Source organism: Benincasa hispida, chromosome 12 (genome assembly GCF_027475165.1).
Source record: "Benincasa hispida cultivar pf3 chromosome 12, pf3_genome.v1.1, whole genome shotgun sequence".
Taxonomy (NCBI): domain Eukaryota; kingdom Viridiplantae; phylum Streptophyta; class Magnoliopsida; order Cucurbitales; family Cucurbitaceae; genus Benincasa; species Benincasa hispida.
The window spans coordinates 77,601,979-77,629,834 of NC_143489.1; the positions used below are offsets into that span (position 1 = coordinate 77,601,979).

General features: G+C 36.6%; 1 protein-coding gene and 1 pseudogene across 1 annotated transcript; one reads left to right on the forward strand and one right to left on the reverse strand.

Moving 5' to 3' along the window:
• Positions 1-729: 729 nt before the first annotated feature.
• On the reverse strand, positions 730-3,863 carry LOC120067765 (pyruvate dehydrogenase E1 component subunit alpha-3, chloroplastic). Its single transcript, XM_039019341.2, has 3 exons — positions 3,317-3,863; positions 2,115-2,895; positions 730-1,301 (listed from the first exon to the last, which is right to left on the reverse strand). The coding sequence occupies exons 1-3, from the start codon at positions 3,542-3,544 to the stop codon at positions 1,024-1,026; spliced, it is 1,287 nt and encodes a 428-aa protein (XP_038875269.2). The 5' UTR covers positions 3,545-3,863; the 3' UTR covers positions 730-1,023.
• Positions 3,609-9,885, forward strand: LOC150032215 (uncharacterized; annotated as a pseudogene).
• Positions 9,886-27,856: the final 17,971 nt, after the last annotated feature.

The window sequence follows — 27,856 nt, forward strand, 5'->3', positions numbered from 1 at the left end:
TTTTATCAAACAAATTTTGTTGAAGTAGGTGCAAACCGACCTAAATAATTATTAATTTGGTTTGATAATTAAATATTTATTGGAAACAAATCTAAAGTCGCACGTAATAGATATGTGTTAGCGTTTCAAAATGCATTTGGAGTCATATTAATAAGAAATTCTTATAAATAGAAAAATCTAAAAAATATTTATAAACCGTTCCAAAATGATTTGTATTTTTAAAACTTTTGCTATAAAGTGTTACTTTTAAATATTTTTTTTATATCTAAAAAGACCCTATATTAAATAATTAATAATATTTTTATAATATATATTATTTTTTGGCTTATAACTAGGAGGAAGGGCTGAAAGGCTCTCAAATCTTATCTAAAAAATGAAAGGCTCTCAAATTAGACAAACCTAGTTCTATTGCCATCATGAGATTGAGCAACTCTGTTTGCCGAACAAGAAATTTGTCGAAGGCCAGAAATCTCCCTCGAAGCCAAATCCAATCATTATTATAGATATGTTTCAACTATCATGTTTGGTCTAAGAAGTTGGAGTTGAGCAGCAAAGAATTTTTTTGGTATAGCTACAACAGGATGGAGGTTAGATCAAAGTGCATGTCAATACACTAAACTAAGCTCACTTTGATAAAAAAAGGAGACCAACTTTTTACACTCTGAGTAGAGACCAAAATAGAATAAAAATAGAATACGAAATATAGAGTATAAAAGTTCAAGAATAAAATAGGCTTTAAACTGTTCATCGATCATAAATATTAAAACGTAATATGTAAAGCATTACAATGCTTTCCTTCTGCCACATAACTAGATTAGTAGAGGAGCGTTTTGTATCATACACTAAATCAAAATTGGGAAAAACTAAAGGACGACCTGAAGAAAGGAAAGAAATTCCTGGTTCCTTCAGAAAAAGCTAATTTAACCTTCAATTACAAATAATCAGAAATAACCCAACAGAAAACAGTGAAGAAAACCAATTAAAATAAATAAAGACTTTGATAGATAACGAACTTTGTGAAGTTTAGACATGTGCAGTGCCTTCTGTGAACTTGGGATCCTCACATCTGTACTTTCCATCAGGCCCAATTCCAAAGCCTTTAGGATCAGCAAAAACATTCTCTAATAACTGGCTTCTGGCTGGAAGGGGACTTTCATCTGCAAAACTAACTGCATCCTCAACCACCTCAACTATCTTATCTTTTATTCCCTTTAGCTCTTGTTCACTGGCTAGATTATTCTCCAGCAAGTACTTCTTCAAAGCTACAATGGGATCTCTAGCAGCATAACGGGCCTTCTCATCTGCCACGGTTAAATCAGGAATGCTTAATCCTTTGTACTTTCCAGAGTTATTATGCTTTTTGATAAGAAACTACTACATTTGAGTCTGTAAGTAAGCAAAGTACAATGAAGAACCTGATGGGGACATTGAGTTCTATCATCTAATCAAATTTCTCCATGAACTCTAAAGACACCTCATTTAACTGATGAACATTAAAAATCTACATATTATTATGTTAATTTGCTAAATATATATCACATGAGCTCCAAGTGTTTTTCCTTGTGAGCAATCATGTAAAAGTCAAATAATGTAGTTATGTCCTTCATGCTTGGCTGGTTTCTTCCTTTTACAATGTCCACTTGAAGAAAAGAAAGAATCAGCTGTCACTTCCACACTTCCACTTCCACGATGTTTGGTTCACTTAGAATCTATATAGTAACCATTGCAAGATGAGTCCATTAATTGTATTCAGTAGACTGACATTTGAAGATGAACAATGCAATCTGGCCTCAGACAGTGTACTCTGGATTAAACACTGGCAAAATCAACTACAAAACCTATTTCCCTCTTTGTTCAGTAAAAAATGATGAACAAATGAGAAATTTTTTCAAGTTAACTAATGAGTGAATTTATAGCGGTGCAGCTCATTACAACCCTGAATGATTTAGCCTTAAATGCTATGATGGAGTACGGATTAAGAGATTAGCTATCATGATTTATGAGAAATGAATTAAGGATCTTTAGCTAGCCGTAATAATAAATGTCAACAAGGCCAAGCAAATGCATATTTAGAAATGACAACCAAATGTAGGTATAAATTTAAGAGCACTAACCAGGGTCACGGAGTTCATCTGGATCAGCCAGTGAGTGTCCTCTAAACCTATAGGTTTCACATTCCACGAGAGTTGGTCCTTCTCCTCTCCTAGCTCTTCCAATTGCCTCTTTTGCAACCTCCCTCACCTTCAAAACATCCATACCATCAACATGAACGCCAGGCATTCCAAATGCAGGACCCTTCTTCCAAATCTCAGGATCTGAAGTAGCCCTCAAATGTGACATTCCAATTGCCCAAAGATTATTCTCCACGACAAATACAATTGGCAATTTCCACAAAGCAGCCATGTTCAAACACTCAAAGAACTGGCCATTGTTGCAAGTTCCATCCCCGAAAAACGCCAGAGTGACGTCTTCACAGTCTGCCTCTTTTAAAACCTCTCTCTTGTATTTAGATGTAAATGCAGCACCAGTGGCCACTGGTATGCCTTCCCCAATGAAGGCGAAGCCACCTATCAGATTATGTTCTTTCGAGAACATATGCATCGAGCCACCTTGACCACGGCAGCAACCAGTGGTCTTTCCAAAAAGCTCACTCATGACCTCACGGGATGGAACTCCCTTGCTGAGAGCATGAACGTGATCACGATAAGTGCTCACTACAGTATCCCTCTTTGTAAGAAGCTTGATGAACCCGGTTGAAACAGCTTCTTGGCCATTGTAAAGGTGAACAAAACCAAACATTTTGCCTCTGTAATACATCTGTGCACACATATCCTCAAACTCTCTGCCTAATACCATGTCCTCATAGAGTACCAAACCTTCTTCTTTTGTAATCAGCTGTGTGGAGACAATAAAGGGAACCAAAAAAGGGGAAGAACTTTTAAACCAAAATGGTTCATGTAGCAAAGCAATGCATACAGAAGCTTCCAGTAGAGTAAAATTTTGCACGAATTCAATAATTCAACGAAGCTAATTCTTAGTTGGGCAAAAGAACAAACAATAACCTCCAATTTCATAATGGTAAAATCTCAAACCATCTAAATTTCCAAACGAAAACAACAGGGAGACCAAAATCAACAAATCAAAAACCAACAAAAGCAAAATCGTTAAAGCTAGATGATTCCATGCGGGCATACAAAGTGAAATTTCATGCTACACTACCCAATTCCCCCATGATTTCCGGGACATTCATTAAAAACCCAATAACAAAAACAATCAAAGCAACAAATTCAGAATCTAGAAATGGAAGAAACAGTACCAAATTGGAACTGGGTTTGAGCTTCTTCTCCTTGACAACATCGGAAATGGCAACGGCAGGGGAAGATCGAGAGCGAGTATTGGATTTAGAGAGAGAAGGGATGCGGAATCGAGATCCAAGAAACTTGGAGGAGGATCTAAAGGGATCAAAGAAAAGGGGTTTTTCACTGGATCTGGTGGAGTTGAGAGGAAGGGGTTGGAGGATTTTGAGTGATGAAGAGAAGGACATTGTGGGAGGAGGAGGAGGAGGAGGAGGAGGAGGAGGAGGAGGAGAAGAAGAAGAAGAAGGGGAAATGGCAAAAAGGAGAAAAGATAGATGGGAAAATGAAAGGGAAAAAGAAGAGAAGATATATAAAAAGGGGAAGAGAAAGGAGAAAGGGGCGGAGGAAACGAGGAGGAGCTTGGAAATCGCCGCCTTTTCTGAGGTGTGAGGATTTTGGTGTGTTCGTTTTTCACTGGAGCACAAGATGAAATGGAGGAGAAAGAAGAAATCCACTCAACGAAAACCAACTACTTCCTAGTTTCTACCCCTATTTGTCATTTAACATAATTTTTCTAAATATTAAGTGTATATATATTAGAAAATTACTCAAAATATGAGAAAATTACTTTTTAGTCCCTATCTTGAAGAATAGATGTGCTAGGTTAGATCCATGAGTTTTCACAATGTAACATTTTTGGTCCATGAATTTTTAAACCATCTTTTTTTTTTAATTCTTTTAGAAATGGGTTCTTAATGTAACTTTTTAACTCAATTATAAAAAAATATCCCTGAATTTTATATTTTGTATAAAAAATACCTATAAACTTTCGAATGTTTCAAAAATATCCTTAAACTTTCAAGAGGAGTTCAAAAATGCTCTTGCCATTAGTTTTGGATAGAAACCTTCTTGTGCCAAAGATCTTACCATTTCCGAAGGAACTGGAGTTAGTTAAAGTTTTGTTTCGAAAATGCCCATAAACTTTCAAAAGTTTAAAAAATACTTTAAAAAGTTCAAAAATGTCTTCGTCGTTAGTATATGAACAAAAATTGTTATTACCTCGTAACAAAAATAACTTTAAAATTAAAAAAAAATTAAGAATGTTCATACCGTTAATATAATGATCAATTTGTTTGAAGTTCAAAAAACCCAATTTTAAAACAAATTATATATATATCCTCATTCTTTTCATATAAATACTTTATTTTTCTCTTAATTTTCCAATTCTTAACTATACCAATTTTCTCAACAACAAAAAATTTTAAGTTAAATCATAAAATCCCACAAAATTTCAAAGTCAAAAGCTCCCCTTAAAACATATCAAAATGATAAATAGTCAAACAAAAAAAATGTATTTGGCTATTAACAAACATTCATCTACTATCGTACAATTTTGTTAAAACATTTAAGTCCTAAAATCTCTTTGGTGCTTCTTTTATTCTCTTTGTTCCTATTATAGTCCATATACTTGAACTGAAGTGTGTCATTTTATTTATTTACTTATTTTTTTTTTATAAATAAATATTAACAAAAAGGGGAGCAAGAGACTACTATAGAAGAGATTGGGAGAAAAATATGAAAAATAGAGAAATAAGACAGTATTTACAATTTCTGTTCATATAGCAGTGAAGATTATTTTTTAACTTTTTTAAAGTTTAAGGGTATTTTTGAAACTTTTGAAAATTTTGGGTAATTTTAACACAAAATACTAACGGTTTTTATCCAAAACTAACGGTAGGTATATTTTTTAACTCAATTTGGAAATTTAAGAGTGTTTTTTAAAAAATTTAAAAGTTTAAGAGTGTTCTTGACACAAAGTATAAAATTTAGGGGTTTTTGTATAATTTAGCCTAATTTCTTTCATTGTTTTTAAATAATTATGTGATCTTTTAAATCAGAAAAAATAATTTAAATGATTATCCATTCCATCTCTTCTCTCCTATTCTGAGGAGTTGAAAGTGTATTAGGTTAAATACATGGCTAAAGAATGAAGTTCATCCATGTCGAGAGAATATTCAAAAGGATGATCAAGAGCTTACAGTACAACCTATTTATAGCCCTTAAAAACATTAAGTACTCATTATTCTATATTAACAACTAAACTACTATTGACCAAATTATACAAATAATCAAAATAAAAACATAAACTTGTTTGATAACTATTTATTCTTTCTCGTTTCTGGTATTTTTTTCTTACATTTTTTCATATTTTATAGTTTAAATATAATCTAATGTATAAAATAAAAATTATATAACATGCATTAAAATATAAAAAAATAATTATCAAATACACATAAGTCTCGATGTAAGATTAATAAGAATAATACAATTCACTACAAGAAAAATAGGAACTCCCGACGCCATTTTAATGCGTCGGGAATTAGGTCATCAAGAGAGACGGTCTCTCCCGATGAAGTAAAGGACCGTCGGGAGTTCCGACGCCGGGTGTTAACTGTCGGGCGGCGTCGGGAGAGGGGTTTGGTTTAAACCAGACCCCTTCTTCTTCCTCACTCCCCCAAAATTTTTTATCTCTTCCTCTCAAAAAACCCTAACCTCCTTCCTCCGCCGCCCCCCTTCACACCCGCCGACCCATTTTCCTTCTTCCCTTTATGCCTCCGCCACTCCCCCCTGTCATCGCCCCTCTTCACGTCTGCACCGCCGCTTGCCCTTCCCCCTTTGCGCTGCCGTCCGCCGCTGCCTTCCCCCTTCATTGCTTGCAAATTTGTTGTTTATTTTCAAGCTTTCATCAAGGTTCGTACACATCCATTTCATTTATTTTCTCTTATTTTATATCTTAATTTAAGCCATTGTTTTTAATTTCTAGCATGTTGGTAATGTTGGTAATGTTTAATTTTTAGCATGTTACTAATGTTGGTAATTAATGTTGCTAATGTTTAATTTCTAGCATGTTGGTAATCTAATGTGAATTATAAATTATGGATTGTGGATGTTATTGTGGATTGAGTTTTTTTTTCCTTTTAATTCTTAAGGTTATGGATTACTTAATTTACTATAATATGTGTTACAATTTCTACAATTTGGTGGATTATCACTCCCCCAAAATTATGATTTAAACCAAACCCCTTCTTCTTCCTCACTTTTTTAAAATATTGTACTTAACGCATTTAATATTTTAAAAAAGTTTAAAGAATCTACTAGACATAAAACTAAATTTTGTGTCTAATAGAAAATTGAACTTTAAATTTTGTGTCCAATAGGCTTGTAAATTTTAGAAGATGTTGAATAGATGAAAGGCCTATATTAGACACAAAATTGAAAGCTTGGAGACGTACGAAATAAAACATTTGAAAGTTGTTAAGACAATTTAAGCGGTTTAGGGACCTATGTGTTTATTTTGCCTTAAGAAATGAAAATTATGGAACTCAATGCTTAATAATACTTTGTATTTTGTCCTCTAATCCAGGTTATTGTTTTGGATTACAAGTTGGTCAGAAAATATTTATTTTTAAGGATGAATAAAGAATGGATTAAACTAAGGAATAAGTTATCAGTGGAGTATAGAGAAGGAGTATCACAGTTCTTAGATATGGCAAGTTTTCGTGTAAATGATTTCCGACGAAAAAGATGTCCATGCAAGAATTGTATGAATTCAATTTGGGAAAAGATAGATATTGTGGAACGACATCTATTAACATATGGAATATCTCCCTCATATTGTGAATGGGTATATCATGGAGAGCCAGTAAACTTATCTAGAAGTCATACAAGTCATTCAATACAGGATGTTGAAGTAGATAGTATAGAGAGTAATGCTGTCGAAGAAAATGAAATGTTGAGTCTTATAAACGATTTACAAGTTCCAATTGAAAATGAAAATGCAAATGAAGGAAGGATTGAGAATAATGAAATGTCCTTTAATGGTCAAGAAAGAGATACACGAACTTATTCGAGGATTTAATGACCGAAGCACGTAATGAATTATACCCTGGGTGTTCGCAATTTTCGTCCTTAAACTTTTTAGTGAAGTTGATGCATATCAAAGTTCTGAACGGCTGGAGTAACAAATCGTTTGACATGTTGCTGGAATTGTTAAAAGCAGCGTTTCCAACTGGCACCTCTATACCTACTTCCTTTTATGAAGCCAAGCGAAAATTGCGTGATTTAGGCCTAGGTTATGAGTCTATTCATGCGTGCAAATATGATTGTGTATTGTATTGGAAAGAGTTTGCAGATTTGCAACAATGCCCTGCTTGTGGTGAGTCTTGGTACAAAGTTAATGATGGCAAGGGAAAAAAAATACCACATAAGGTATTGCGTCATTTTCCATTGATACCGAGATTAAAACGATTGTTTGCATCAAAAGAAGGCGCTTCTGACATGAGATGGCATAAAGATAAGCGAGTTAAAACGGATGATGTATTGCGATATCCAGCTGATGCAGAGGGGTGGAAACATTTTGATCGTGAATTCCCTCATTTCGCTTTAGATCCTCGAAATGTTGTTTGGGATTAGCTTCAGATGGCTTCAATCCGTTTGGAAATATGAGCACTTCTTATAGTATGTGGCCTGTGGTAATAATTCCGTATAATTTGCCCCCTTGGAAATGCATGAAGGAAACAAACTTCTTCATGTCTTTGCTCATACCTGGTCCAAAATCTCCTGGAAAGGAAATTGATGTTTACTTGCAACAGTTGATTGAAGAGTTGAAAGAGTTGTGGACAATTGGTGTGCAAACTTATGATTCTGTTGCTGGTGAGTTTTTTCAACTATATGCTACCTTATTATGGACGATTAATGACTTCCCTGCGTACGGTGACTTATCTGGGTGGAGTACAAAAGGTTATCAAGCATGTCCAACATGCAAAGAAGATAACTCGTCCTTCGGGATAAGAGGAAAAATATCATTTATAGGACATCGACGTTATCTTTCAGAGAATCATAGTTGGCGTCGAAGTAGACAACATGATGAAAAAGTTGAACGTAGACCTCCATCAGTCGTAATGAATAGAGAAGAAATATTACAACAAATAAATACGCTAAACTTTTTTGTGCTTAGCAAACATCCATCGAAGCAAGATAAAAAAAAGAAAGCGAATTCTAAACTAGACTAAAAAAAGTATTTTTTTCCAACTTCCATATTGGTCCAGACTATTGTTACGACATAAATTGGATGTAATGCATATTGAAAAATCACATGCGACAATTTGGTGGGCACATTGTTAAATATTAAAGGAAAGACAAAGGATACAACGAACGCTCGATTAGACTTACAAGATTTGAAGATAAGAAAGGACCTACACTTGATACAGATCGAGAACAGATTTGTAAAACCACAAGCAACATACACATTAACAAATGGTGAACGGATTTCGTTTTGTAAGTATTTGAAATTAGTGAAATTCCCTGATGGATTCGTATCTAACATATCACGATTGTCAATGACAAAGATGGAAAAATATCGGGATTGAAAACACACGACTTTCATGCATTGCTTCACAGACTACTCTCTATTGGTATTCGAGCATACCTACGAAAGAACGTATCCACTGTTATTGTTGAGTTGTGTACATTCTTTCGCGACTTATGTGCAAAGACAATATGTGTAAGTGATTTGAACAGACTATGGTCCCCGATATACATTTTGTAGGCAACAGTTGAGGGATGATTCCTTTTTCATATTCATTTTTAATGTATAAGTAATTATCAGGTTTTACAATGGCACGAGAGAGAAGATATCTCCGATGATTTCTTTTCACTTGCAATGGGACCTTCATCTGAGGTGCGCTTTTACAATGGATGCATTGTTAATGGGGTACGATTTCACACTGTAGAGCGTGATAATTGTCGAGCTACACAAAATAGTGGAGTCCTAGTGGCTAGGGAAATCAGTGAGAACACAAGTGTGGATAACAATTTCTACGGTGTTGTAGACGAAGTATTAGATTTCCAATATGCGATCAGAAGACGCGTTTTCTTGTTGAAGTGTAGATGGTTTGACACAAATAACAACAAAAGTAATAGGACACATGTGGATTTAGGATATAAATCGATCAATACATCATACTTTTGGTATGCCGATGAGCCTTTCATCTTTGCTATCCAAGTACAACAAGTCTTTTACATTGATGACATCAAACATGGTAGCAATTGGAAAGTTGTTCAAGTAGTCCAAAATAAATGAATATGGGATGTACCGGAAGTGGATGATGTTGAAAATACACAACTAGATTTACTAGAAATTGTTGGTGGCATCCGAGTGGATGAAACCATTGAGAAGATTACTTTATGCAGAGTTGACGTTGATCCTACAGTTGTGGAAAGACCAATTACTATACATGGCAATCATGACTTCATAAACGATGATGATGAAGAACAATTATCTCCCAATAACAATTCAAGTGCTGGTGAATAATTTGAATTAGATTACGATGATGAGTAATGATGTATCTACTCAATTCTCTTTTTCTCTAGCTTACACGTATTTATTATTAATTTAATATTATTTTTTCTTTTTTGTGTTTGTATAGATACGATGTCAACTCCTAATAGGCAACGGGAGGCTGATGAAGAATTCCAGGAGTTATATCTAGGCAACATGGTATCTTCTGTGGGTGATACTTCAGGTTAGTATATTTTAAAATATATTCTGTTAATTGAAATGCATCATAAATTATTTTAAATTTTTTATTCTTCAGATAGTGGCTCAGCATCCAATCGGAAGAAACGGGAGCATTCGGAGAACATCAAGTTGGAAAAATACGTCCAAAAACATGGGAGAATTCCAATCGTGATAAATAAGGGGGAGACATCTGTAAGAACAGTCTTGGATTGCAAAGATGCCCTCAGCAGCTTCACACCCTGATTGACATCCAAAGTAATGACTTTCTCCACCAAAGCACCAACTTCTTTGATATTAAACTTGTTCAAAAGAGTAATACTAGAAATGGTGGACATTGGTTTCACAGTCAAATCATCCATCACCATGTAAGTAACCACATCCTTCACAAACCCTCCTCCCACATTTCTTTTTGCCTGTGTAGTTGCACTATTTTATGGAAATGTGAAACTTTAGGCTTCAAAAGGGTGTCTTTGCTCTGATTTGGTTGTAAATATGTGTCATTTAAAGCTTCAACACTCTCATACAAATTAGATAAGCATCCCACCATGCTTTGATTTTTCAAAAGCCTAATCACAGTCCATGAATCTCACTCTCTCCCTGAATCTCGCTCTCTCCCTACCTCTCTCTCTTTCCTTGCCTCTTGCTTTCTCTTATACTATTCTTTAAAGTTTAGACTTTCATCTGCCCCTTTTTTCAGCAACATTCATTTTCTCTCTCTCATTGCCTCTTGCTCTCTCCTTGCTTCTTGCTCTGATTTGGTTGATAATGATGCCACATACCACACACATATACAACTAAAATTAAAATTATATATTGTTTTATGAGATTTTTGTAAGGATGATCAAAAGTTGATTTATAAATTTTTTGTATGGATGACCATTTTTTTTTTGCCAATGCAATTTGATTAGCTTTTTAAATTTTTCTTGGCGTCACATATTATTTTAATTTTTTTTTCTCACTTGTTTTTACTTATTCTCTCCATTTGGTTTATTTGGTATCTAAAAAACTCTGTTTGTTGTCAAAGAAAGAAGAAACAATTTGTCATTTATTGTTTTCGTTGTTGTGATTAGAAGAAAAATATGAAGAAAGTAGTATTTTTTTTATTGGGATGATCCTCTCTATTTTCCTTTTAAACGTAAATTATTAATGCAAAGAGCAATAGTTAGCTACAGTATAAGTTACCTCAGTTTCACATATTCATTCCTCAAACCATTTTGGGGACAAATTTGAGTTTTATGTGTGTTGGTCATCATTGTTTACTCATTTGGATGTTCATTACCACCAGTATTGGAGTTTGAACATGAATTTGAATTGTTTATCGATATAACATTTCAATGTTTTTGTTTTATTGTAGAATGTTGTTTGGAGATAAGCTGGGACAATTGTTAAAAATGCTGTGTTCGAGAAGTGTTCTAGATGTTGTTTTCATTTTACTTCTTTTATGTATTTCTGATATGAATGTTTATCGACTTCGTTTGGATATTGTAATTTCTAGTATTGACTTCGTTTGGATATTGTAATTTTTTACTTGTTATAAAATGGACTTCATTTTCGTTTATGTGAATCTTTATTTGGTATAATATGTTTTACAGGATTTCAGATCAAATTTTTAAAAATTATAAACGTTATATTAAATTTTAATACTCCCCACGCATATAGGATCCCTCGACGCACTCTAAAACAACATTGGGAGTTATGGTGGAACTCCGAACGCCTATGTGGCGTCGGGAGTTAGGGGGAGCTCCCGATGCCGTATACTAGGCATCGAGAGCTTCAAGAACTCCCGACGCATTGTAGTGCGTCGGGAGTTCCCTTCTAACTCCTGACGTCGTTCAAAAGTTCATTGGAAGATCCTTTCCTGACGGATTTCTCCCGACCAAACTCCCGATGACCGTTTATGCGTCGGGAGATCCTCTCCCAACAAATTTTCCACACTTTTTCGAAGAAATGTGACGTCGGGAGAAGTCAGAATTCCTGTAGTGATTGTTTTTATCATTCATATATTGCTAAAATTTGATTTACAATATCATTTCTCACTCAAGTTATATGTTTTAAATTTTAAATAATGTAGGCTCAAACCTAACTCAATTATATTATTATGTAAATATCTTGGTTGTAAAAATATTGAAATGAACTTAAATGAATAATTTAGTAAACAAAATTTATATATTATAAAATTATAACTGGTTTCGTATATAAAATATATATATATATCAAATTTGAAAAAATATAAAAATTCATGTTGCAAAATTTAAAATTCAAAATTCAAAAAATATTTATGTATACATATTGAAAAGGAAAATTATTTTATTGATAAAACTGTTGAATATTTTAAATGAAAAATCATGATAGATACGGATAGTAGTCCGCGGTCTATCGCATATAGACGGTAAAATTTTGTTATATTTGTAAATATTTTGTTTCATTTTTCTATATTTGAAAACAACCCTATTGAAAATTTGAATTTGAAAATCAAAATAATATGTAAATTTGAATATTTCAAATTTCAAATTTTAAAATTAAATTAACATATAAATATTAAAAAAATAATAAATAAGATAAATATAAATAAAAGCAATAAATAATTATAAAAAAATATAAAACAATAGAGAAAAAGGAAATATAAAAGAAAGAAAGAAAAATAAAATAAAATAAAAGTCTCACAAAAAATTTAATCTCAAGACCATGAAATTGAGGAATGTTTTACGCATGCTTTCTCACCAACTAGCCAAGTCTGCACTTTGACACAATTTGGAAACAATTTTAAATAAAATAGAAAGGGAATATGAGAAACTGCTATTTATAATTTCTCAATTTTGGCTTCATTTTTTGGAACACTTCTCAAATTTTAGGAACAAGAAACATAAATGGTTATCAAACAAATCAGTTTCTTAAAAAATGAGAAAACATAAACAGAAAAATAAAAAACGAGAACATTATCAAACGAGCCCTTAAATTATGAATTTATGCATAAATTAATTACGATGATTTGGAATTTCGTTATTAATTTAGTGAATGACGTGGCAGTTTGTGATTGGTCCAAAATTCCTCATTCAACAAATGCCCCTCCCAAGATTTATGCATATATATGGGTGGATAAATCTCGAAAAATATAAGGTTGTAATCAAAATCCAAATATATCTGTTCTTGAATTTGACCTCAATTGATGTGTCAGTCAAACTATGAATTTAGTACATAACTTTAACTCAAATTTGGGATAAATTTTGGAATATGACCAATTTTAATTTAAGATTTCGCTCTAATTTGATTTGAATTTGTAATAAAAGATCAATTGAGATTTCTTTTCTTATCCACAATTTATTTTGACTGAAGATAAAAACTCAAGTTTGGACAACTTAATTTGGAAATAGGATAAGAACTAAATTTAGATGGGTTTGATATAAAATTTGGAAGATGTCCAAATTTGAATTTTACATCAATGTGAGATTTTATCTTAATTTAGTTTGACGTGAGGATAAAAGTCTACATTTGGATGATTTAGATTTGAGATAAAATTTAGAATATGTTCAAATTTTAATTTGAGATTTTATATACAGTTTAATCTCAAATTGAACCATTTGATTTTGAATAAGACCAAATTTTTATTGAAGGAAAATTTTTGAGTTTTATCTCCAATTTAATTTGGTTAGAAGATAAAAGCTTAGAAATTTGAATTATAAAATTTGGAATATGGACAAATTTTTAATAGAATAGAATCAAATTAGAAAATCTAATAAAAATCTAATATTTTAAATCAAATCTTTATTTGATCTTGATTTCCAAATTTGTTATAGAATCTCGGAACCTCTATAAATAGGACCTTAAACCCCTCTATTATTCTCATCCTCACCTCTTCTTCTACACTTTCCTTTCTCTTATTTTCCTCTTCTTCTTCCAACGTTTTCTTTCTTCTTTCTTCTTTTTTATTTTTTATTTATATTTTCTTTCTTTCTTTCTTTTTCACCTTTTTTCTTTTCATTTTTTTTCTTCTTTATTTTGATCTTTTATGTTTCTTTTTCTTTTTTGCAGCAATGCCCTCTGTGTGACCATCTCCTTGACACACATAGGGATGACCCTAGAAAGGTCTACCTATTGTTTCGTCGTTTGTGCTCATGCTTCTTGATCATCATGAGGCCCCGAAAAGACTTACAACTCCTTCATTCAATCAACTTAGGGATAACCCCAAAAAGGTCTACCCTAGCATCTCTCGATCAACATGATGGGGGACGGAAAGGTTTACAATTCCCCCATTCAATCAATCTAGGAATGACCCTAGAAATGTCTACCCAAGTATATCTCAATCAATATGGGGGCGGAAAGACTTACAACTCCCTATTCGATCAACCTAAGAATGACCCCGGAAAGGTCTACCCTAGTATATCTCAATCAATATGGGGACCTCGAAAAGGCTTACAACTCCCCTATTCGATCAACCTAGGGACTTGGAAAGGTCTACTCTAGTATATCTTGATCGAAAGAAACTCTTATCAAAGAGTACTTATGAACGAAAACAAGATCGTTCCAAATTTATTGTGACAAAAATAAAAGCATTCAAAAACAAACATACAAGTTATGCATTTGCTATCAAATTACAGCATGCCTTTAATAACAAATATAAAAGAACGAGAGACATACCTCTTGAAGAACTCTTCTTCTCTTTATCTCTCAGTCTCGTCAATATCAGTAACTTTCGTTGTCACTGTGATCACCAAGTCAATCATCCACCAAATCTAGTTGTTGTTCACCACCGAATGGTCTTCTATACGAGTAAGCAACAAGGAGGACACCACCACTCAGTAACCTCGGTATTCTTGAAGTGAGAATCTAGGAGGTGTGGGCTCTGTTGGATTTGGTAGAGGGAAAGAGGAAAGAACGATTGCACACAACGACCAAGCAAGTGGGAGAGGTTTGAGTCTATCGTATAGACTGGTGCTTGATCGTTTAGCAAAAGGTATACAATCATTTAGATAATCGGGTTGATCGTTTAGATAATTGTTTAGGTAATCTTGCTCTTGCGACCGATCGTTTAGTAAAAGTTATACGATCGTTTAGGTCGACTGCATGTGTACACATTCATTTAGGAAAACTAAAGTTATCGTGTAGGCTCCCGTTAACTATATGATGGGCAGTGTACAAATCTGAAGCGATTATCTGATCTCTTTGCAAAATGAAAACTCTTTTCATTTTATCCTTCAATTATGAAAACTGAATGCAACCTCCCACTTTCATGCACGGTTATGGAGAAAACCACCAACAATTATCTCATAATTATTTAATTATAAATAAATATAATAACTAACTTATCATACTATATTTATAACCTATAGTTTTAATATCACATCATATGAAACATTTAAACCATAGTTCTTTTCTCATCCACTAGATGTAAATCATATTTATATCATTTTCCTCCAATTAATGTATTTCATACATCATATCAACTATATAATATATAATTGACTAGTTTAGTTATATCATATATAATCAAACTCCTTCTTATCAATTTGAATATGGGGCGCCTTAGAAAGGCTTACAACTCCTTATTCGATCAACCTAGGGATGACCCTGGAAAGGTCTACCCTAGTATATCTCGATCAAAATGGAAAGGCCTCGGAAAGGCTTACAACTCCTTCATTTGATAAACATAAGGATGACCTTGGAAAGGTCTATCCTTGTATATCTCGATCAACATGGGTGCCCCCGGAAAGGCTTACAACTCACCTATTCGATCAACCTAGGGATAACCCCTGAAAGGTATACCCTTGTATATCACTTCTTGATCCGACTTTGAAGATGAGGCAGATATGCCATCAAGCTTTGAAGATGGGGAGAATATGCCATCAAGCTTTTGAGTGGAGTCAGGTTGACTGGAGTCGATCTCGCATATGAGGCAGAGCCGGACAGGCCAGAGTTGTTTTCGCATATGAGGTGGAGCTAGGCAGACTAAACTTGATCTCGCATATGAGGCCACACCAATATTTTTGGAGAGAAAGTGAAGTTGCACCAATATTTTGGAGAGGAGGGTGAAGTTGTACCAACCTTTTGGAGAATGAACAAAGTTGCATCAACATGAATTGTGAAGATGAAGAAAAGCCACGCCAGACTTGGGAGATGAAGCAAGCCACGCCAGACTTGGGAGATTAAGCAAGCCACGCCGACCTTGAGAGATGAAGCGAACCCCGTTAGTCTTTGGAGATGAAGCATGCCACGCTAGAATTTGGAGATGAAGCGAGCCACGTCAGACTTTGGAGATGAAGGAGTCACGCCGGACTTTAGAGATGAAGTAAAGTGGAGCCATGCACACTGATCTTGAACTTGAAGATGGAAGCAGGCCATGTACGTCGATCTTGAACTTGAAGATGGAGAAGCAACAACGGAGCCTCTAAACTTGAAGATGGAGGAGCATCGACGGAACCTCTGAACTTAAAGATGGAGAAGCATCAACGAGACCTTCACGCTTGAGTTTGACAAAGCATTGGCAAATTCTCCGCATTTGAGTTTGACGAAACATCGGCGAATGCTCCATATTTGAGTTTGACGAAACATCAATGAATGCTCTATATTTGAGTTTGATGAAACATCGGTGAATGCTCCATATTTGAGTTTGATGAAGCATCGATGAGTCATCGACATCTGAGCTTGAAAAAGCATCGGCCAATCCTCTACATTTGAGTATGAAGTATCGGAAAATCCTTCGCATTTAAGTTTGAAATATCGACGAATCCTCCGCATTTGAGTTTGACGAATCCTCTGCACTTGAGCTTGAAGTATCGACGAATCCTTCGCAATTAAGTTTGATGAAGCATCGACAAATGCTCCGCATTTGAGTTTGATGAAGCACCAATGAATCTTTGGCAGTAGGCTTGACTTTGCGACTTTGAGCATGAAGATGGCATTGCAAAGCCTCCAAAGTTGAGCATGGAGATGGAGCATTGATGAAACCTCTGAACTTGAAGATGGAGGAGCATCAATGAAACCTTCGAATTTGTAGATGGGCATCGAAAAAGCCTTTGAAATTGAAGATGGATGGAAATCGACGAAGTTTCTAAACTTGAAGATGGAAGAACATCAACGAAGCCTCTGAACTTTAAGATGAAGGGGTATGAAATTCAACCCTTGAACTTGGAAACGAAGAAGCAACAGTGCAACCATCGAATTTGGAGATGGAGAGGCATCAATGCAACCATCAAAGTTAGAGTTGTAGAAGCAATAGTGTAACCCTCGAACATGGAGACGAGGAAGCAGCAGTGCGACCATCAAATTCGAAGATGGAAAAACAGCGATGCAACTATCAAAGCAGCAGGCTGATCCTCGAACTGAAAGATGAAGAAACAACATCGCTAACATCATTTTAGAGGAGGCAGAACGGCAACAACTTTTAGAGAAGGAGCGAAGCTACATGGAATAATATTTTTTATGGAAAGCAGGGAAGTCACACCAAACTTGAACTTCAAAGAGGAATAAACGAAACATTCAAATTTGACTTAAAAGAGAAAGCAGTAAAGCCTCCGAACTTGACTTCGAATAAGAAGTAAAGCGTCATTCCAAGTGTGTGCTTTTAATTTACTGTGTTAGCTCCTTAAAGGGATGAACATCTTTAATTTGTTGTGTTGCCCCCAACAGGGATGAATATCTTCAATTTGTAGTGTAGCGTCATACGTAGGGTGATTGTGGTACCTTTTTTTATGGATTGAACTTAAATTTCTTTAATTTGTCTACGTACCCTTGAAAAAACTTATATATTTAAATTTCAGTTTAGGCTCTTACGATAAGGAACTTATACATTTAAATTTCAGAAGCTCTTATTTCATCATGGTTTTTATCATCATCTTTATTTGTAGGATTTATCAATACGATGAGCTTTTGCTTCACCATCAAGGAACCTTCTGTATTTATATCAACAGACAACTTCCTCTTCATGCATGAAAGAAAACAACTGTGAATCTTCTCGTCGTTGAAGGAACTCTTATCAAAGAGCACCTTTGAGTGGAAGCAATATCGTTCAAAACTCATTGTGACAGAAATACCGCATTCACAATCAAACATACAAGTTATGCATCTAACAATAAATTATGGCATGTTTTGAACTTTAAACAACAAAGGGCGCTCTCGTCAATCCATAAATCTCGCTATCGTTGAGATCTTCAAGATTATCGTCAACCAAATCTCGTTTTCATCTACCCACGAACGAACTCCTCACGAATAAGGCAACAATGGAGGACACAACCACTCAGACACTTCGGTATTCTCGGAGTGAGAATCTATGAGGTGTGGGCTCTGTTGGATTTGGTAGAGGGAATGAGGAAGGAACGATCGTTTACCACGACCAAGCAAGTAGGAGAAATCGGAAGTCTATCTTATAGACGGATACTTGATCGTTTAGGTAGAGGTACACGATTGTGCAGTAAACTGGGGTTGATCATATAGACGATTGTTTAGTAAAACTCTCGGGCGTGCAATCGCTTAGAAAAAGATAGACGATCGTTTAGGTAATTCTATGCGACCGTTTGGGAAAAGTGCGCGTGCACGATCGTTTAGAAAACTTTGAGATGTCATGTATGCTCTCGGTTTGCTAGGCGATAGGTAGTGCACCCCATCGGTGAGCGAATATCTGATCACTTGTAAAATGAAAACCATTTTTATTTTATCCTTCCATTACGAAAACTAAATGCAACCTCCCACTAACTCATTCGGTTATGGAGAAAAACCCGGCAAATTATCCCATAATTGTTTAATTAAAAAATAAATATTATTATATTATATTTATAATATATGTTTAATATCACATCAAATGCAACATATAAACCATAGTTCTTTTCTCCTCCACTAGATATAAATCATATTTATATCCTTTTCCTCCAATTAATGTATCTCATACATTATGTCAACTATATCATATAATTGACCAGTTCAATCATATCATATATAATCGAACTCCATCTTGTCAATTTGAACACTTCAAACCGACCCAAAAATTGATTCTCAACTTGAATCCATTGAGCTACTAAGGGGACCTTATGGACCTATGGCTCGAAGCTCCAACGGTACGTGAATAGCTGACTAAACTCTTTAGCCACGAGTTCCACCATCCGTTAACTGCTAATGCGTTATTTTATGAGGTGAAATTATGGAATGATAGGCGGTAATGGAAATACGTTGAGCAACAAGTTTTCTCAGTAGAATCCAAGTATAAACCCCACTGAGTTTCCTGATAAGTCCAGGGTCGAACTCAGGGACTAGGAAAAATGGTATGCGGTGATAATTTTCCCAAAAGACTTTGCGGTAACCAGTAAATCAAATAATTGTTTGGTGTTGTTGTTTGCAGTATAAAGTAAATGTATGCGGCAGATTTGAGAAAAGATCAATTATGCGGAGATACACTGAGTATGCGAAGGAACAGGTTGAGAAGGTCTTTAGCTAGCATTTCCCAGGAATGCGTTAAACTATGCGATCATGCTACCCTCGTGCAATAGCAAATCATTTTCCAATGCAAATACGGTGCTCCTAGTTCTAGGACACATGTGTTGAATGCAATGGTGTCCATAGAGCTTATTCCTAAGTCTCTACTCTTTTCCTATGCGATGATGCAAGATGCATACAAAGACAAGGTGACCGCACATAATTATATCCTATCTATAGGATGCATGCGATGCGTTAATAGAAAACAGTGTTTATTCCTAAGCTCCTATCTTTTGATTATGCGTTCTAATCTGACTCTTCCGAGCCTAGATTCTAACCTGACTTTTCCAAGCCTAGATCCTGTCCTTGGACTACCCTCCCAAGTATCTCCAATGGACAAATGATACATACATAATACAAGATACTCGCATAGAGTGAAGATCCTCAGTTGTGCTAGCTAAGTGCTTCTCAACCTATTCAACAGATTTAGCTACTCATGCTAATAAACAGAGAGTGAACAGATATAAAGAAATAAATTCCATTTCTATAGATGAGTTTAAGTACAAAATGACAATGGAAGATAAGGATAGAGAGCCTGGTAGCAATCCCTTGCTGCTCAAGGCTTTTACACTGTCAACTCTATTATGTTCAAAAGATAATCCTACTTCCGCAGGAGCTGGCCCTCTCTCTAATCTTGATGCTTCTGGCACTCTCTCAAGTTCACCGAAACGATCTCTCAACACAATATCGCTTCTCTCGCTTCTGCCTTAAAATAAAAGAAAATCTAAGAACAAGGCTATTCTAACTATGGAGAAAATTATCTAAGTATCCAAACTCCTTTACTGAAGGTTTCCTTTGGTATTTATAGAGCTTTGGGGTCAAAGGCGGCTTCTCTTTTATGATTGCACAGATGGGATGACTTTAATTCTCTGACTGATGCGCCGAATATTTTTCATCCAAAAGCTGAGTGTACTTGCTACAGTAGACCGTTAAGGCTTGTCAACTTAATTCAGACTCGACCGTCATCAGCTTTCTGTCCCATCGTGATTAATTATGCTTTTCACCCAGATGCGCCCACCAAGTTGTGGCGGCTCTATGCAGCAATCCTTTTTTAGTAGATATTTGTGAGCACGAATCACCGCAAAACCTTGCGGTAACGTTGCGCTCGTCCGTTGATTTCTTATGATCACGCTTTCCATCTTGTGTCATCGCATATTTTGCATAAAATAACGAAAGTTAACTGTTTTTATGCGATAAACGCATGTGACCGCAATGTCATGAACTTAATGCTTTTTGGATGCAATCTTATATATTTTATCAACGCAAACCTTGATTGTTTAATAACTTAGCACTGTGGTAATGGGCAGACCCCCAAATTTAAACAATGCTTGTCCTCAAGCATAAGCTAAAGATTTCCTTTAGAAAGTCGACCACAATCTTTTTTCCTAGATTTCTCAAGGATACTTCATTCAAATCCTATACACCAAAATTTCCTTAATTCTTATTCGAGTCTCCTCTTAAAATATTTCTAAGATCTAGGGACCGCAAGTTTACCCTTCAAAAGAACTTTACTAGATTCCAGGACACCGCATGATTTAATTCAAAAAAGAAAAACTTTTTTTTTCTGGGGTGTTAACTGATTTTTATCCTTGCATATTTTTTACATTGTTATTTTTTTCTGACCTTGCGCTGATCCAAGTGTCTTGCCTTCGTTTTGGCTTGCCCTTACGTGTGTCATGGGACATCCAACTACGAGCAAGGCGCTCTTTCTCAGATTAGACTCATACCTACTTGGCAGCGGAGTTGCGGTCATTTATTTATGCGCTGATCTTGGCAACTTACTTTCATTTTGGCTTGCCCCCATGTGTGTCATGCGGACATCCACTACGGGTAAGTGCCCTTCACAACATAACTCTTATCAACATGGGTTTCTCCATTGCATTGATAGTAGAGTTGTTATTCTCAAAATTTTTCCTCTTTTTTTTTAGAGCTAAAAATAGCAAGGTCAAAAATAAATACCTCACCCCCAAATTTAAAATGTGGCAATGTCCTCATTGCCAATAGAGTGAAAGAAGTCATGTGGTGTTCTTAGGAAGCTACGTAAAGAGTCAGTTGGAAAGAAAGCTATCAGACCACTAACTTCTAGAAATATTTCATGAGTTGACTGTCCTAAAATTAAGTTGACTCTAGTATATACGAAAAAAATAGAAGCATGTGTTTCATCATTGAAATCATAATTGGCAAAGAGAAAGCATGTGGTGACTTACTAAATTTATCAATGTTAAATGATTGCGGTAATCAAAGAGGATGCAGTGATAAAATTTCAAAATTAAAATGAAATGCGATAGTGCAAAATTTAGAATAAAGTGAAGGAAAAATACAACCCCCAAATTTGCGCCGTCGCCCGCATTATTTGTTGACGCATCTGCTTTGCGGCGATCTACTTCCTTTGGATTGCGGTGACGGAATACAGTAGTTGCATCTTCGTGCAGCGCCTCCGCAATCGTGTACCTTGATCGTTTGTGAAGAAAACATTGAGAGGGTCAAATGATAAAAGAAGTTAACAAAATTTTTCTCTTTTTTTTTTAAAGAAGTAAAATGCAGATAGATAATTGATAATTGAAGCTTCGTAGTAATGAGAGTTCATGAATCATAAGCATCGGAAGACTTGCGCCCCAGATGATGTTGTATGCCAGCGCAGGGGCCATTCCATTTTCCTTTATTCCGGGTTTCTCAAGTCTACAGAAGTTTTTTCTCACTGAAAATCACCCCCGCAATATGCCTTGACTCGTTACCCATTAACCTTAAATGTACGGGTCCCATCCTCAGTAATTAGCTCAATCGCACCATGCTGGAATATTTCTTTAATGATAAAGGGTCCGGACCAGCGCGACTTTAACTTGTCAGGAAAGAGCCATAACTGTGAATTGAAGAGTAAGACTTTTTGTCCAACATGGAGATTTTTAACGCATAGCCTGCTATCATGTCACCGTTTTGCTCGTTCTTTGCATATTTTAGCATTTTCATAAGCTTGCGTTCTCCACTCATCAAGCTCGACCAATTGTAGCTTTCTTGCTTCCCTGCTGATTTTAAATAAAAGTTAAGCTCTTTCACTGCCCACAGCGCTTTATGTTTCAGCTCCAACGGCAAATGATATACTTTACCAAATACCAATGCATACGGGGACATGCCTATGGGTGTCTTATAGGCAGCTCGGTGTGCCCACAATGCATCGTCTAGCTTTGTTGCCTAATCCTTTCGCGAAGGCTTTACCACATTCTCGAGTATCAACTTGATCTCTCGGTTGGACACTTCGGCCTAACCATTCATCTACGGATGGTATGTGGTGGCCACTTTGTGGAGAATATTATATTTCAGCAGCAGATTTTTGACAGAGTAATTGAAAAAGTGAGAGCCTTCGTCACTTATTATGGCACGTGAAGTGTCAAAACGCGTGAAAATATTTTTCTTCAAGAATTTGGAGACTACTGCCGAGCGCATGCTATTGCTTCTACCCACTTGGATAAATAGTTGATGACTAGCAAAATATACTTGTGACCATTCGAAGGTAGGAAGGGTCCCATGAAATCAATGCCCCAGACGTCAAACAACTCTAGTTCTAGAATGATGTTCATGGGCATCGCATGTTTCCATGAAATGTTACCTGTGCGTTGGCACCGGTCACATTTTATTGAGTAGTCTCTAGCATCCTTAAATAATGTTGGCCAATAGAACCCACTTTGTAAGACTTTTGTTGCCGTGCACTTCCCTCTAAAGTGTCCACCATATGGTGAATCATGACATTGCGATAATATTCATTGATGAGCAGCCTCTAGTACACATAGTTGTATAATTTGGTCCAACCCCCTCTTATACAGATTCGGCTTATCCCAATAATAATATTTGCATTCATGTTTGAGCTTCTTCTGTTGGTGGTAGGTATACTTTTCTGGAAATTGTTTGCAAACCAGATAATTGACTATGTCTGCATACCATGGCAATTCTTCGATCTGGAATAGCTGCTCATCTGGAAACGCTGCGCTCACCTCTGACTCATTGCGTTCAACCTCAGAATTTTCCAATCTGGATAAATAATCCGCAACTTGGTTCTCCGTCCTCTTGCGATCAATTATTTCCATATCGAATTCTTGGAGGAGGAGAACCCATCTAATCAACCTCGGCTTCGCGTCCTTCATTGTCATTAGATATTTTATCGTCGAGTCATCAGTACGGATGAGTACTTTTGTTCCCAACAGATATGCTCTGAACTTTTCTAACGCAAATATTACCGCAAGCAGCTCTTTTTCTGTGGTGGTGTAGTTAATCTGAGTAGGGTTTAAAGTCTTACTTGCATATGTGATGGGATGCAGTATTGTTTTTCTCTTCTATGTTAGTACTGCTCCCATCGCATACCCGCTCGCACCGCACATTATTTCAAAAGGAAGTGTCCAATCTGGCGCGATCAAAATGGGTGCAGTCGTCAGTGCGTTCTTTAAAATCATGAATGTGTTGCAGTAATTATCATCAAAGTCAAATTTCCTATTAGCTTCCAACAACGCACTTAGCGATCGTGCTATTTTTGAGAAATCCTAGACAAAACGTCTGTAAAATCCGACATGCCCCAAGAAACTCCTTACAACCTCTACACTTGTTGAGGGTGGGAGCTTTTCAATTGCTTCTTTTTTTGCCTTGTCCACCTCCAACCCGTCCCGAGATACCTTGTGCCCCAACACAATGCCCTCCTTCACCATAAAATGGCATTTTTCCCGATTAAGTACGAGATTCATCTCCTTGCATCTTTTCAATATCTTCTCCAGGTTGGCAAGACAGACTTTGTGTGTGTGCCCATAGACAGAGACGTCGTCCATGAATATTTCAATAGAATCCTCAAGATATTCTGAAAAGATGGCCATCATGCACCTTTGGAATGTGCTCGGCGCATTGCAGAGCCCGAACGGCATGTGATGAAAAGCAAAAGTTCCGTACGGAGTATGGTCTTTTTCTGATTTTCGGAAGCTATCATAATCTGATTATAGCCGACATACCCATCCAGAAAGCAGTAAAAGTCATTTCCGGCTAGAGGATCTAGCATTTGATCAATGAATGGTAAAGGAAAATGATCTTTCTTCGTTACCGTATTCAGCTTGCGGTAGTCCAAGTAAATACGCCACCCGGTGACGGTCCTTTGTGGTATCAGCTCATTATTTGCTTGGGGACTACCATCATCCCACCTTTTTTCGGCACACACTGCATAAGGCTGACCCACGTGCTGTCTGCTATTGGATAAATGATGCCCGCATCTAACCACTTGATTATTTCCTTCTTAACGACCTCTTTTATCGCAGGGTTGAGTCTGCACTGATGTTTGATTGATCCCTTGTGGTTTTCTTCGAGACGAATTCGGTGCATACAGTATGCGGGGCTAATTCCTCGAATGTCTACGAGTGTCCATCCAATCGCTCGGACATATTTTCTCAGCAATGCATTCTCCTGTTCTTCATTAAGTTCAGAGGAAATAATTACTGGCAACTTCTCATTCTACCCCAAAAATGCATACTTTAGATGGTTAGACAGGGTCTTCAACTCTATTATTGGTGGTTCTTTTAGGGACGGTTACGTTGTTTTTCTTTCTTCATTTACTATTGGCTCTTCTTCTTAGGTTGCGATCATCTCAACTTCCTTGTTTTTTTTTTCTATGATCGCATTACACGCAACAATGGATGCACTTACCTCCTCTTCTTCATCTTCATCGTCAGGCTTTTCTTCTTCATTCAAACTCTGGTCATCGTCAGATTCATTCAGGTCTTCGTCGTCATAAAATCTCATGGCACTGATGATGTTGTACTTATGCTTCTATCTATTCATGCTCAAGTTAACCTCTCCTTTGTGCACATCAATCTGGGCACGACTTATTGATAAAAATGGTCGCCTCAATATGATGGGCACATCTTTGTCGGCTTCGTAATCTAAGATGATGAAGTTGGCTGGTAATATAAATTTATCGTTCACTTCCCCTCTAGATGCACCAGAGATCTATCTGCTAGTTAGAGAGTCACGGTCGTGGGCACAAGTTACCCCACATTCAGCTGCTTAAAGATTGACAGAGGCATCAAGTTGATGATGGCTCCAAGGTCACATAATGCTTGCCCGATGTACAATCCTTCAATGGAGCAAGGTATAGTAAAGCTCCCAGGATCGCTCATCTTCGGTGGGATTATTGATTTCGAGCTCTGCAAAGCCACCGTGGCAAACTTACCAGTGTTTCTCTTCTTGGTTACCATATCCTTTAGAAACTTTGCATATGTGGGAATCTCCTCAATCACTTCACTAAACGGAATATTAATGTGCAATTGTTTTAACATAGTCATGAAGCATTAGTATTGTACCTCATCATTCTTATTCTTTCTGAGTCTCTGTGGAAAGGTGGCAAATGTACTCTCACGGTCCCCTTTTCTTTTGTCTCTGAAGTGGACACAATTTCTGGTTCTATCGCTTCTTTTTCTCCTTCTTCTTCTTGAGTCACTGCAATCCTAGGTTCCAACACAATAGAAGCAGTTCGACTAGGCTCCCTTTTCTCCCCTACCACAGTTTTTCCACTCCACAATGTCACAAATTGACATTTCTCTTTACCTGATCCCCCAGGTTGCGTGGGAGTTCAGTTGAACTCGACAAGGCCTCTTGTGGTATGTTCTTTAACTCGCTCACAATCTGGCCCATTTGTAATTCCAAGTTGTGGATGGACATCGCCTGGTTTTGAAGCATAATTTCGTTCTTCTCGATATACTGCTTCAACAGATTTTCCAAGGAGGAAGATTGCGGCGGTTGCAAACTACTGGCTTGACTACTCGTCTGACTGTTATTTCGCGGGAAGAATCCGGGTGGCCCTTCTTTTTCCGCCACAGATTGGAAGTTTTACTGCTGATTATTCCACACAAAATTGGGGTGGTTTCTCCACCTGGGGTTGTAGGTGTTAGAGAATGGATTATTTTTCACAAAATAAATAGACTGTGGGTTCTGCGGGCATTCTTCTATTGCATGTCCTTTACTGCAAGTTGCACACCTTTGTGGCAGTCTGATTAATTGCGTTCACTTGCCACTATGCGGTGTTGGGCTGTTGATGGCGATTCCCTGAATTAGGTTCATCATCGCATTCATCTGACTCTGAAGTGATGCGATAGCACCATTGTTTGCGTCGTTATCCTTTATTCCCAGTCTCTGATCGCTCTCTCTCTAGTCCTCGTGATTTTTAGAGAGGCGATCCAAGATGTTCTTAGCCTCATCATACGTTTTTTCTAGTAGACCACCAGCGACTAGAAAACTGTGATAAAAGGCGATCCAAGGTGTTGGGCTGTCGCATTGGCAGCAGTCTGCAAAGCGGAATTTAAACTGTGATAAAAGATTTCCATTTGCAAGCAGTCTGGTAATCCATTGTATGGACAGTCCTCAGCCTCTTAAACCTCGCCCAAGCATCGCTGAGTGATTCATCCATGTCTTCTTCAAAATTAGTTATTAGTTTCCTTCTTCTAGCATTCTCAGTAGGTGGGAAATATTTCTTTATAAACTTCTCTAGAACCTGTTCCCATGAAGTGATCTCTCCCGGCTCGAGAGAAGACGCCCATTTTCGTGCCTGATCACACAGAGAAAATGGAAACAAAGTTCGTCAAACTTCTTCGGTAGAGATGTTCAGAAACATAAAAGTGTTGCAGATTTCTATTTGTAGGTGCCTGATCACGCCTTCCTCCGAATTGTCCCGCAGTCTGGATCATCTGCAGCATCATCGATTTCATTTCGAATCGAGATCCATCAAGGGCAGGCGTCATGATTTCTAGAGAGAAATCGTAGAGGTTTGGCAATGCATAGTCTCGAATTGGCCTATTGCGATCGTTTGCCAGTAGGATTGGATTCGCCATGACGTTATTTTCATTTGGTGCTTCGTTTCCAGGCTGCTCTGCCATATCTTCTTTATCTGGTTGTTGTTGTTGGCGACTGTCTCTTAATCTTTGTCGAAACGTCCTCTCAATCTTCAGATCATAATTCGCCAGAGATTAAGAGCTGCAAAGAAATAAGAAAAATTATCGTTAGCACACTGAATTGCCGAAGTCCCCGGCAACGGTGCCAAAAACACGATGCGTTATTTTATGAGGTGAAATTATGGAATGAGATGCGGTGATGGAAATTCGTTGAGCAACAAGTTTTCTCAGTGAAATCCTAGTATAAACCCCACTGAGTTTCCTGGTAAGTCTAGGGTCGAACTTAGGGACTAGGGAAAATGGTATGCGATGATAATTTTTCTAAAAGACTTTGCGGTAACCGGTAAATCAAATAGTTGTTTGGTGTTATTGTTTGCGGTATAAAGTAAATGTATGCGGCGGATTTGAGAAAAGATCAATTATGCGGAGATACACTGAGTATGCAGAGGAACGAGTTGAGAAGGTCTTTAGCTAGCATTTCCTAGGAATGCATCAAACTATGCGATCATGCTTCACTCATGCAATAGCGAATCATTTTCCAATGCAAATGCGGTGCTCCTAGTTCTAGGATGCATATGTTGAATGCAATAGTGTCTATAGAGCTTATTCCT